Below are 11,535 nucleotides of genomic sequence, written 5' to 3'. Positions count from 1 at the left end.
AAGGATGGTTTCGTTCGTAACTGTTTATGTTTTAAAACATAACATGTATATATCAAATACATGTTTTTAATAAACTTTAATAATAATAATAATAATAATAATAATAATAATAATAATAATAATAATAATAATAATAATAATAATAAAACTTTATTATTAATAGTTAGTCATTAAGAAATTTCTACTTTTAAGGCATTAGATTAAATTTCACATTCTCCTAATTACCCCAATACTTATACTATCAACTTATCATAATATTGCCAAAAAAATCTATTAATTAAACCTGCTATAATATTTTTGGCCCCCGATCGAGTCTCCAAGGTCACCAAATCTGAAAATATTTTTATTCCACAAATAACTCATATTACATTCACACATGCTATATAATTCTCAGTAATTAATAAATTACACGTATTTATCCACTTGTAACAGATTTAAAATTTATGTTGAAATAGATTAGTAGGATCATAATCCCACTTATTACCTAATTAGCTCATAATAAAAATATAAACCCTAATTATTTACCATTATGCTTATTAAGATATTACAATCGTCCTGTTTAAATGTAAGCTTGTTAATTTAAATTTTTGTTAACAATAAATGATGTATTTTTGTGTATTAAATATATATTGTAAAAAATTAAATACAGAATTATATATTATATATTGACAAAGGATTTTTTTTCGTGGTTTTGTAGTTAAATCTATATAGTCCACGAGTCCATCTTATTTTTTAGGTTTTTATTATAGAGTAAGAAACATTATTTAAAGAAGAATTCTCTCTTTAAGTGATCACCCCTCTCAATTTGTCATCACCCTTCTCAATTTGTAGGAGTTTTGGAATGTCAGTTATTCCTTTTGTTCTTATCTTAGTAACCGCTCATGAAACGTGATCAAATCTCAGGTTTTATTTATTTACAACGTTTGATAAAAATAAATAACTGCTATTAAATCGTTGTCAGTAGTTGGGAATAGTAAGTTTTTTGCGACTGAAAAGATTGTTAGTAGTGCAGTTACTTACCTTACATAATAATTAAGTGCTCAAACTACGAGATTGAACCTACTGCAACAGTTTTTATGATGTTGTAATATTTTTCATATGTTTTTATTTAATTTTTGTGTTAAACGATCTAGAATTAGATAACTTATTATTTGGTTCGTTTTAAAATTTCATGAAGTATTAAAAACAAGATAAATAATATTGTCAAAAAATAATTACACGTTAACTAAAATTTATACTTGAAACAAAAATAATTTATACTAAGAAAAATAAAAATAATTAAAAAAAAGAGATTAGATCTTTTTGTGTAATACTTGAGATTAAAAGGTCGGGTCATGCATGGTCGCTCGAGACTTTTAAGGAGAATTAATGATGATTAAGTTGGATAATTTTACTAGTATAGTCACACTAAATTTGGTTGAAGTAATTGATATAAAAGAAGCGTGAAGCTGAATTAAAACTCAACTGTAGCAAAATGTAGAGCTGGAGTCAAATTGCTTGGTAGGAGTCCAAATTATTCAAAATTCATTATTTATATTTTCTTCAATTTGAATTATTATAAAAGATTATTGTTAATTTTTTGTATCTTTAAATAATATATTTTTTTTTATTAAACCGTATACTAATAAGATTGCTAATCTAACTAGCGCATTTTATTCTTTTTTAAATCAAGTGTTCAACATAACATGATTGATGTTACTAAGATTTGGCAAATTAATCAAAATAATATATTTGCTTAAAAGAAAAAAAGGTTGGGCCATGTTTGAAGGTCCCACAATTGACTCCTTATTCTTCCACGTGTCCTCTTTTACTATTGTTATTTTTTTTGTTTACTCAGTCGACATGTTCAAAGAAAAACAGAAAAAACTGGTTTTGTTTTCGATATTTTAATAAATTTTCCAAGGAAAAAAAAAAAGAAAAATAGAAAATGAGAACGGTAGTCGGCGAGAAGAGAGAGAAAGAACGAGAAAATAAAGGAAAATTTTGATATGGGTTGCCATCTTTTCGGCTTATAAATTTGGGTTTCAGTGACGGTTTCGTTCTGTGTGCTTTTCATTCACGTGTCTCTCTTTCTCCATTCTTTTTCAATATTTTGGTCTTTATTATCCTGTGTGTATATATACACATACATATATACATATCTTTTCTTTCTTCCTTTCCCGTGCTTTCTTCTGTTTGTTTCTCAGTAAAAGGAAAACTAAATCTTATCGCCGTTTCTTTCCTTTCAAGTCTTCTTTGACGGTGGGGTTTTTGGTTTTTCGGTCATTCCCATCTCATACGTGTGTGTGTTTATGTAGTTGTATTGTATGGTTTTCATTCTGTGCTTAAGCAGTTAAAAGGGTATTGATAATAGTTATAAAGAGGTTTGATTAAGTATCTATAGAGAGAAAATGGATGGGAAGAAGCAAGTGGATTCATCTTCTTCCTTCACTTCTGAGCTGTTTGGGTCCAAAGAATCTTCTCCTTCTTCTGGGATTTTCGGGTCTATCTTTGCACCATCTTCAAAGGTAATATCTTTATCTACATATATTATACCATATGTTGAATCTCTAAAGCTTTTTTTATTTTTATTTTACGTTATTTTCTTTCTATCTATTAAAATCAATTAACATTTCTATGGTTTTTTTATTATTATTATTAATATAATATTGGCTCTGTTTTGGCTTTGGGGCAATTGACTTTCAAATGAAAGTTGTTCATTTCAGGGTTTGAAATATTGGGTTGACATTTATGTTATATTTTGATTCTTATTTTCTTCATTAATTAAGAGGAAAACTTTCTTTTGGGTATATATAGATGAAGTTAAGAAAACCTCAATCTAAGTGAGATTGCATAAGAATCATTTTTATGTTCTCTTTTCTTGCACATAGAAAATATATATTTGATTGCTTAGCATGGTCTGAGATTTATCTGTGTGTTGGATTTAGGTTTTAGGTAGAGAATCTGCGCGTTCTGAAGTACCAGTGAGAAGGCATAGTTCCTTCACTGAATCATACACCACCAAACATGGATATTCAGGTTTCTTTTACATATATAAAACTATATTCCCTCATTTATTTATTTATTTGTGTGTGTGTTGTTTAGTATCTGCATTGCTCATTCTGATTGTTAAACGTGTTTTATTTTTGATAATTGAGATTTTTTGTTGAAATTCAGGAATTTGAATTTTGAAGTTATCTAACAAACATGAGACTTACTTATGCAAATAGATATAAATCCAAAACAACTAGTAAATGAAATACAAGCCATTTTGACAAATCTGTTTCATTTTGTAGCTAGCTCCAGATTTCAAACTGAATAAAATAAGCTTAATGAGTTATTTTTAGCTGTGTGTTTGTTAAAAATTGTCTTCTTTCACATTGTATTTGCAGATGATGCATCCAAAAGCAAAGCAACAGAGAACCAAATTCAGCAAAACACAGACACCGGCTCCATTTATCAGGATCAACGAATGCAACCATGTCATCTAAGCTCATCAATCTATTATGGTGGTCAAGACGTCTACTGTAATCCCCATAGCACACCAAGCTCGACGGTAAGCATTTTCTAGCAATTCTTGTTTTGTTTTATGTTATGAAGTTTGTTTAAGAGACCTTTACACTTTACAGGTATAAGGAATATAAATTGGAATTTATGAACTAGTGTTGACTATTCCCGCTTAGATGATGAAAGGGCGTGTGACATTGATTCCTCAGTCTCATTGTTCTGGTGGGACAATAGTAGATAACAACATAGTATAACTGATATTCTATGATAGAGAACATTTGCATTTTTTTTTAATTTTTTTTGTATTAAGGAGTTTGATAAGTTGTTGCTTTGTTACTTAATCTGCAGTACAAGAAAGATGGTGCTGAAGATGATTCAGGTAGCGCCTCACGGGGGAACTGGTGGCAAGGTGTGATACTTTTCTTATGAAATGTTTTTTGAGCTTGTGGTATAACAATTCTTGTTGTCTCAGTGTATTCTCATTCATGGTTTCTTGTATCTTTATCTGCAGGTGGTCTTTACTATTAGATGGCCAGGAGCTCTGTTTTCGGAGCTACACCAAGGTACTTATTTTCTTCTTGTAAAACTTATTCACAATGGTGAAGCTAGACAAAAAAAAAATCGTTTTCTTTCACTCGTTGTAAAGATCAAAATTGGCTTCTACATTCATAATTAGAGCTTCTGTATTTCTGTTGATGTTCTATAATCTAAATGTTATGCTAGACACTTTAGTTATAGTGTTTATTCTTAATGAGTTTATGCTGGTTGAATGAATTTTGTCTCATACAAGGTTATGCTTAATGCTTATGCAGGCAAAGTAGGATAATATTATAGCAGAAGGTTCTATATGAAGATAGATGATAGTAGTTGGATCGGTGGTACGAGCTTGTTGTTTGTCACCCCTCCCAACAGCATAACCTTTATATGAATTAATTATCAATAAATGTCTGTTTTCTTCTTTTTTTTTTTTATTATTTTTCTGTAAAGGGATGTTGAACTTAAATGTTTCCTGTATAGTTTTATGGCTAAGAAGACTTTTTTTTCCTCTTTTATTGCCTTATATGTTGAAACTCGGAATTGGTTTTTTATATGGTGTGGCTCAACTTTTTTCTATGGAAATTTTTTATTTGTGTGCTTCTTATGTTTCTGTTGCTGTTCCCTATCTGCATAAATCTATTTACCCTTTCATAACAGTGTCTTCTATTAATACTATGTAAGCACAATAATGTTCTATGATTATACTTTTGATCACTTTTCTTTTTTTATGTTATCTTCTGAACAATACTTCCAAGTCACAGACCTTATTTAATTCCTTAGTTTTGCTGTACAAACAATTGAGATATTATTCCTCAAAACAAAACGTCAAACCTCAGACCCTCTTTTTGGTTTGAGACCTTGATTGCATTAGCTCTCTTTTCCTCACCTCATAAAAACTCTCTTTTTTTTCTTCTCACTAGATTCTGTGTGCTTTGTATGCCACGCACACTAGCTGATAAAATTGGTTTTGGAAAGGGTATGGCCCACTTAACCCAATTTATGTTGTGATGTGTCCTAGTCTTTGTTCCAAACTGTCTTTTCCTCTGCTTATCCGAGCTTTACAAGATTTTGAGTCAGAGGTCATTCTTTCTCTCACTCTATATTTATATTCATAGGACCCCACTACTTTAAAAACCTGTCCTAATCCCATGTGTGGTCAGGTAGAGCTCTCGCTCATGGTGGTTAAGAAAGAAGTTTCTGGTAGTTAAAGAGAGAAAAGACTTAAGATACAGACAAAGACTCAGCAACCACATCTTCAACAAATTGGACCCTATTTTAGAAGTTTTTAAGCAGGTTATATTATATATTGGCTAATTAGGATTTTTTTCTCTCCAAATTTTGATATGTACCAAATTATGTCTTTTGAACTTTTTTTGCCGTTAAAAATTTTCTCTGAACTATTGAGATTGCTAGATTTAAAGACTTTTGTTTAATTTTATTCAATTTTACTATTTCAATGATTGTTTATGTACAAAACTATGCTCCTCGGACTTTGATATCTATCAAATCATGTCCCTCAAATTTTGATATGTACTAAATCATGCTCCTTAAACTTTTATCCATGTTAGAATTTTTTTACTAAAATTAGATAAAAGTATTTAAATCTAACAATCTTAATAGTTCATGGGAAATTTTTAACGGCAAAAAAAGTTGAGGAGACTTGATTTAATACATGTCAAAATTCTAGATGAAAAAAATCTTAAATAGTCTTATATATTTTTCCACTGATGAGAAACTATTGAAGTTTATAACAATAATAATCTGTTTTATTATCCAATAAAAGATACAACAAAGCAACACAAGCTGTCAGCTTTTATTTCTCTACTAAGAGAGTGACACATAGTTTTACTTACAACAACATTAATAATAGCTAACAGTCTTGTTATAAATTAATGTATGCTCCATAAAACATCATCACATCATATCCCATCATGGCAATGTGTAAGCTGCAAAAGCAATTTCAATCATTTCTCATTGTTAGTAAGAAGCTCTGCAATCAAACTAAACATATCATAATAACTTTCTAAATATTTTTTAAAACTGTATATACTCACGTCCACATTTGTACCCCACTGGGCGATTTTCGAAGTTGCAGCGTTTTGGGATAGTAATGGCTATTTCAGGCTTGATACCAGAGCTCTTGGCAGTATTGGAAAGAAGAACAGAACAGAGACAAGAAGGGTTCTGACCAATCTTCTTCACTTGAAGACAGCAACTGTCAGAGACAGCTGCTTTCTCATCTTGAGCAGCCACAGCACACGGAGCCAACTTCATTGCCTCATTGTCTGGACTGGACTTTCCACAAGCGTTGGTTGCTCCATAAGCACTTTTCTCAATCCCAAAAGCACTTACAACCACCACAACCAACCCCACAAAGTAGATGAACTTCATTGTTGTTTTCCCCTTCTGTAATACTTGAAAAAAGAAATAAGAAATTATATTTATGATGATATATTTACATATTTTATCATTCTCTAAGATGGGTTTTTATAGGCCTTCAAAAGTGTTCTTTCTCTATTCTAGAATCAACCATTGAAGTGGAGCTAGCACTACAATACCATGCGTGCGTATGTGTCAGTTTTGGCCAATCGGGGCTGGTTTGCTTTCGGTCATTGTTTTCCATTTGTGGCCATTAGAGAGAGTAGTAGTAATGGTGGTAAAGAAGATGAAAAATCTCTCACTTTGGTTCTTTATAAGTCTATTACCGACCAACATTAGAAGAGCCCAACTACCAAATCCCATAAAACTGGCAAAAACCCTTTCTTATTGGCGTATTAGGCTTTAATTGCTTACTAGTGCATCAGGAATCACTCTGCACTAAGCGAGAAATTAAAAAGTAAAATAAAATGAAAAATTTCGCCGTTGCCGGGGATCGAACCCGGGTCACCCGCGTGACAGGCGGGAATACTTACCACTATAATACAACGACCTTGTTGATTATGATATTTTCTAAATTTTAATATAATCTTATTAATGTATCTCAATAAAATAAAATAAATAAAACAATCAATGCACTCGCTCAAAAAAGGAAAAAAAAAAAAACCAATTGATGCACAATATTATTAAAGTGAAAAATAGTATTTATACCCTTCCCCAATATATTTTTTTTTAACATTTATTTATGCTTTATATGTTACAACAAATCTATATTTTATTGTAAAAAATTATCTGCCATAAATAAAAATAATATCTGCTTTCAGGAAAAACGTAACATCTAAATTTTAATTAATTATATTTATACCTAAGAAAAATTCTATATTTATATAGTAATAAATATATGTACTATGTATGAGATTAATTATTATAATATAAAAACGTTAATCATCTTAAACGAATAATTTTATTTTTTTTATAAGAACGAATAAATATTTTTTGAATTATAGTTGTTTGGGAATTTTTTTTTTTTTTTTTTTGTTATTATTGTTGAGTTTTATATTTTTTTTTTGTTAGGGTCAGGGTCTAGTTTAATTTTTTTTCTTCTAATCTGATATCATTCAAATATATTTTAGATTTGAAAATTCATTATCCGATCCAATTTAATTAAGCTTCAAAATCCAAATACAATTAAATTCACTTTTTTAATTGAATTTCAATTTTATACTTGATTTTCAATATTAGAAAAAAAAAAAACATAAAATCTAAATTATACGTGATTTCTTATGACTTTTTGAAGAGATTTTTTAGGACCTGTTTGGTATAGCTTTTGAAAAAAATTAAAAACTACTTTTTAAAAAATTTGTGATAAAAAAGTATTTGGTAAACCCTTAAAAAATAATTTATTAAAGAATTTATAGAAAAGTTATACCTAAAAGCTAAATTCGCTACAAACTCAGATCTTTTTGGTGAACAAGGACCAACTTTTTATGGGAATATGTATTTATGAGAAAGAGAGTGCCACCAAGTTTTGTCTTGTGAATGGTGATGAGATGACGAGTTGGTTGTTAGAGGTCAAAGATTCGAATTGGATTCAAAGTCCAAAAAAGCGATGTGATTCCTAAGTTAGTTAACATGCTCATATAGGCTTAGGGTTCGCTCTTTCATTCACCCACAATGTAGGAGAATGTTACATTTGTTCTGCAGTTCTCATTGAATAATAATATAATTACACAAAAAATAAATATCTTCTCTATCCCTAGAAATAGTTAAGCTTTGAAAGTTTTCTAGAACTCAAAGTCCAAAAAAAGTGGTGTATTTCCTAGGTCTAGTTAACACACTTATATAGGCCAAGGGTTTGCACTCTCATTGCCCACAATCCAAGTGAATGTTACATTTGTACTGTACTTTTCATTGAATAATAGTAAAAGAACTACATAAAAAATAAATATCTTCTATATCCCCAAAAGTGGTTAAGCTTTGAAATTCTTCCAGAAACTTCATCTTCGAGAGATAAGTTGAGAATATGCTAGAGGGGATCTCACCCTTGGAGAACACCATTATTGGCGAGTACTGATACCAAAAATTTTCAATACCCATTTAAGGCACCTTTGGGGTGTGTGTTGACGCTATGTTTATGTCAGTAGTCGTGTGGCACTTCTCTACTTAGACATCTTGAGTTGTATTTAACAAGTCCTTCAAGGTTGGTTGACATTCCCTAGGATTTTGAGCTTCAAAACACCCAAGACTTCTCCTTGAGTTAGCCTACACGAATACTGCCGCAAAGAAAGTGTTAGTACTCGTGTAGAGCACTTCTAAACCCTTTAGGGACTTCTCTTATTTGTTATGCAATCATTGATGTTGGAAAGAACCATTTGGCAACTAGATCCCTTCATTCTCCTCTTGGGCAAGTACTGACACACCCTAAGTGTCAATAGTCGTGTGCTATGTGAGTACTGCTGCCACTTAGGGAGTGTCAATTCTCATGGAGCACCATTCTCTTTCCTTTCTGGTACAACTTTGACTTTAGGGTTCAAGTTTAGTGCATGCATGTGATATTTTGCTCGAAGTGCCAATTCACCTTGAGAATCTCTGGGTATCCAATTACTGACACCAAAAAAGTGTCAGCAGTTGTATATAAGTATCTCTCTTAGCATTTGGTGATGTTATCTTATCTTTTGTGCTCTTGTATTTGTTGACTAAAAGCCAGTCACTCACTTATTTTGATGATAAACCAAAATTTGATTATTATTTGTTGATAATCTTTTTTTCATCATTTTGCAAGCAAATACACAAAGTATCAGTATTTGCTCTGTAAATAATCAAACATAATCAAACAAGTGGATTAAACAAGTATACCAATTACTTCATACTTAATAAGAGAAAAAGTTTCATCAAGAGATCGAGAATTCAAGACCCTATTCAAAAGAAGACTTCAAAAGCTCAAAGTCAAAAGTCAACTCAAAAATAAAAGTGAAAGTCAACTCTCAGGAAAAGTCAACTTTGGATCAAAACATACAAATCAAGCTAGAAAGCTCATCTACCTCAAGACTACACCCAATCAAATGGCATAAGTTTACTTTAGTTTTGCTTAAGTGATTTGCATAGTATATTAGGATTTATAAGTTTAAAGTTTGGCTCACTAACTTGTGTGACAAGTTATTTTCAAAAATGACATAATTTTTCTAAATTATATTTTAAGATTATTCATCTTTTATCTAAAGAGAAAGTAACTAGAATTTTTGAAATTGGATAAATGAGCTAAGAGTTATATGCATTTTAAGTCGGAAAAATTATATTTTGCCATTGTGCCTTAAATGGTTACCTATTTGGCCCAGAAAAGGTTACCTGTTTGTGAAACGGCTAGTTTTCTCCCAAACACTATATAAACTCATTTGTATCACATTTTTTACATTGGGTTGAGCATTTATTGAGTATACCTAACATCTTACAAGTGTTTCTCAATCTATCTAAGTATTAATTCCAAGTAAACACTGCACACACTTGAGCCAAACTTGTTCATTTCATCTCTAGTGTGCTTATAATTCTATCTAGGATTTCACATTGTATTTCATCTTATTAGAGAGAATTTTCTATGTATTTCAAAGTCACATATCCATTGTATTGAGAGGTAAGGTTGACACCAGTAGAAAAACAACTTGATTGTAGGTGAAGTTGACATCGGTTTTTTTAAACAACCCGAGAAAAATTAAATGCATTTATTTCAAAATTAATTATGTTGCTAATTTAATTTTAATTAGGTTAAACTAGTATAATTAGCCTAATACAATTATTTAAATAAGGCAAATGTGCCTTCACAATTGGGGTTGTTCATGCAAGGGAGGTTGGGTCCAATGTATCGTACCCACTACTAATGGCCCCCTAACTCTCACACAAGGCCCAAAGGAGAGGAATTTAACCTTAAATTAAATAATTGGTATTCATTGAATAAGTCCACTACTTGTTAGTAAATCTAGATCTTGGTAAAATATTCCTAACAGATGTGAAAACTGCTTTCTTGAATGGTGATCTGGAGGAGGAGATGTACATTAAACAACTAGAAGGATTCTCCTCTAGTGAAGGTGAGTATTTGGTATGCAAGCTTAAGAAGTCTATCTATGGATTAAAATAAGAATCTCGCCAATGGTATCTAAAATTTCATGATGTCATCTCTTCCTTTAGATTTGAAGAGAATATCATGGATCAATGCATATACCTGAAGGTCAGTGGGAGTAAGATAGCATTCTTGTTTTCTATGTGGATAATATTCTTGCATCCAATGACAAGGGGTTACTGCGTGCAGTGAAATAATTTCTTTCAAAGAACTTTGAGATGAAAGACATGGGTGAAGCATCCTATGTCATAGACATTAAGACTCATAGTGATAGATATTGAGGTATCTTTAGTTTATCTCAAGAAGCCTACTTCAATAAAGTCTTATAAAGGTTTTAGATGAAAGATTATTCACAGAGCATTGCTCCCATTGTTAAGGGTGATAAATTGAATTTGAGCCAGTGCTCAAAGAATAATTTTGAAAGAGAAGAAATGAAGAACATTCCTTATGCTTCTGATGTTGGAAGCTTAATGTATGCTCAAGTGTGCAAAAGGCCCGACATTGCTTATTCTTTCGAAGTGTTAGGAAGATTTCAGAGTAAAATGGGGATAGACCACTGGAAAGCTGAAAAAAGGTATGAGGTACCTTCATGGTACTAAGGATTACAAACCTATATTCAAACGAACTGAAAATTTAGAAGTAGTTGGATACTCAGATTTAGATTTCATTGGTTATACTGATTCACATAAATCAATATTTGGTTACGTGCTTATGTTTGTTGGTGGAGTTCTGTCATGGATGTTGGGCTTTGTTCCCTAAATTAAACTCTATTTCAATGTAATCTTTTCTATTCAATTACCAATAAAGAAACATATTTAATTTTATTACTTATTTAATATGTTATTTGGTTCATGTGATCATTTATTTATTTATTTGATTTATAAATTCATCCAAATTCTTATCACACTTATATTCTTGTCTATTGTGTTGTCAACACAATGTAAAGTAATCAAGATTGTGTGATTAAATGTATTCTTATGATTTATCAGTACACAGGGTTTAACTGATAGGATAATCTACAATGT

General features: G+C 30.8%; 2 protein-coding genes and 1 non-coding gene across 3 annotated transcripts; 1 reads left to right on the top strand and 2 right to left on the bottom strand.

The window, feature by feature from the left end:
• Positions 1–1,853: 1,853 nt before the first annotated feature.
• On the top strand, positions 1,854–4,624 carry LOC115696788 (uncharacterized). The gene is made up of 6 exons (XM_030623672.2): positions 1,854–2,507; positions 2,928–3,018; positions 3,372–3,535; positions 3,835–3,895; positions 3,998–4,049; positions 4,299–4,624. Exons 1-5 carry the CDS (start codon positions 2,391–2,393, stop codon positions 4,012–4,014), a joined length of 450 nt encoding a protein of 149 aa, XP_030479532.1. The 5' UTR covers positions 1,854–2,390; the 3' UTR covers positions 4,015–4,049; positions 4,299–4,624.
• A 1,137-nt stretch (positions 4,625–5,761) lies between these two features.
• Positions 5,762–6,486, bottom strand: LOC115697023 (putative lipid-transfer protein DIR1). The gene is made up of 2 exons (XM_030623920.2): positions 6,078–6,486; positions 5,762–5,969 (listed from the first exon to the last, which is right to left on the bottom strand). Exons 1-2 carry the CDS (start codon positions 6,412–6,414, stop codon positions 5,953–5,955), a joined length of 354 nt encoding a protein of 117 aa, XP_030479780.1. The 5' UTR covers positions 6,415–6,486; the 3' UTR covers positions 5,762–5,952.
• Positions 6,487–6,880: 394 nt separating this feature from the next.
• On the bottom strand, positions 6,881–6,952 carry TRNAD-GUC (transfer RNA aspartic acid (anticodon GUC)). Its single transcript has one exon. It is a non-coding gene; the product is annotated as a tRNA-Asp (tRNA).
• Between the last annotated feature and the right edge of the window lie 4,583 nt (positions 6,953–11,535).

Source organism: Cannabis sativa, chromosome 7, assembly GCF_029168945.1.
Source record: "Cannabis sativa cultivar Pink pepper isolate KNU-18-1 chromosome 7, ASM2916894v1, whole genome shotgun sequence".
NCBI classification, from domain to species: Eukaryota; Viridiplantae; Streptophyta; class Magnoliopsida; order Rosales; family Cannabaceae; genus Cannabis; species Cannabis sativa.
Note: the sequence above shows the minus strand (reverse complement) of the source record. Positions and strands in the feature narration are given on the sequence as shown.

Excerpts from the sequence above, each read along its gene's own strand:
- LOC115697023 (XM_030623920.2), bottom strand. The coding sequence starts at position 6,414 with ATGAAGTTCATCTACTTTGTGGGGTTGGTTGTGGTGGTTGTAAGTGCT.
- LOC115696788 (XM_030623672.2), top strand. The coding sequence starts at position 2,391 with ATGGATGGGAAGAAGCAAGTGGATTCATCTTCTTCCTTCACTTCTGAG. Across the intron at positions 3,019-3,371 it reads CACCAAACATGGATATTCAG|ATGATGCATCCAAAAGCAAA; the intron begins GTTTCTTTTACA and ends TTGTATTTGCAG. Across the intron at positions 3,536-3,834 it reads ATAGCACACCAAGCTCGACG|TACAAGAAAGATGGTGCTGA; the intron begins GTAAGCATTTTC and ends CTTAATCTGCAG.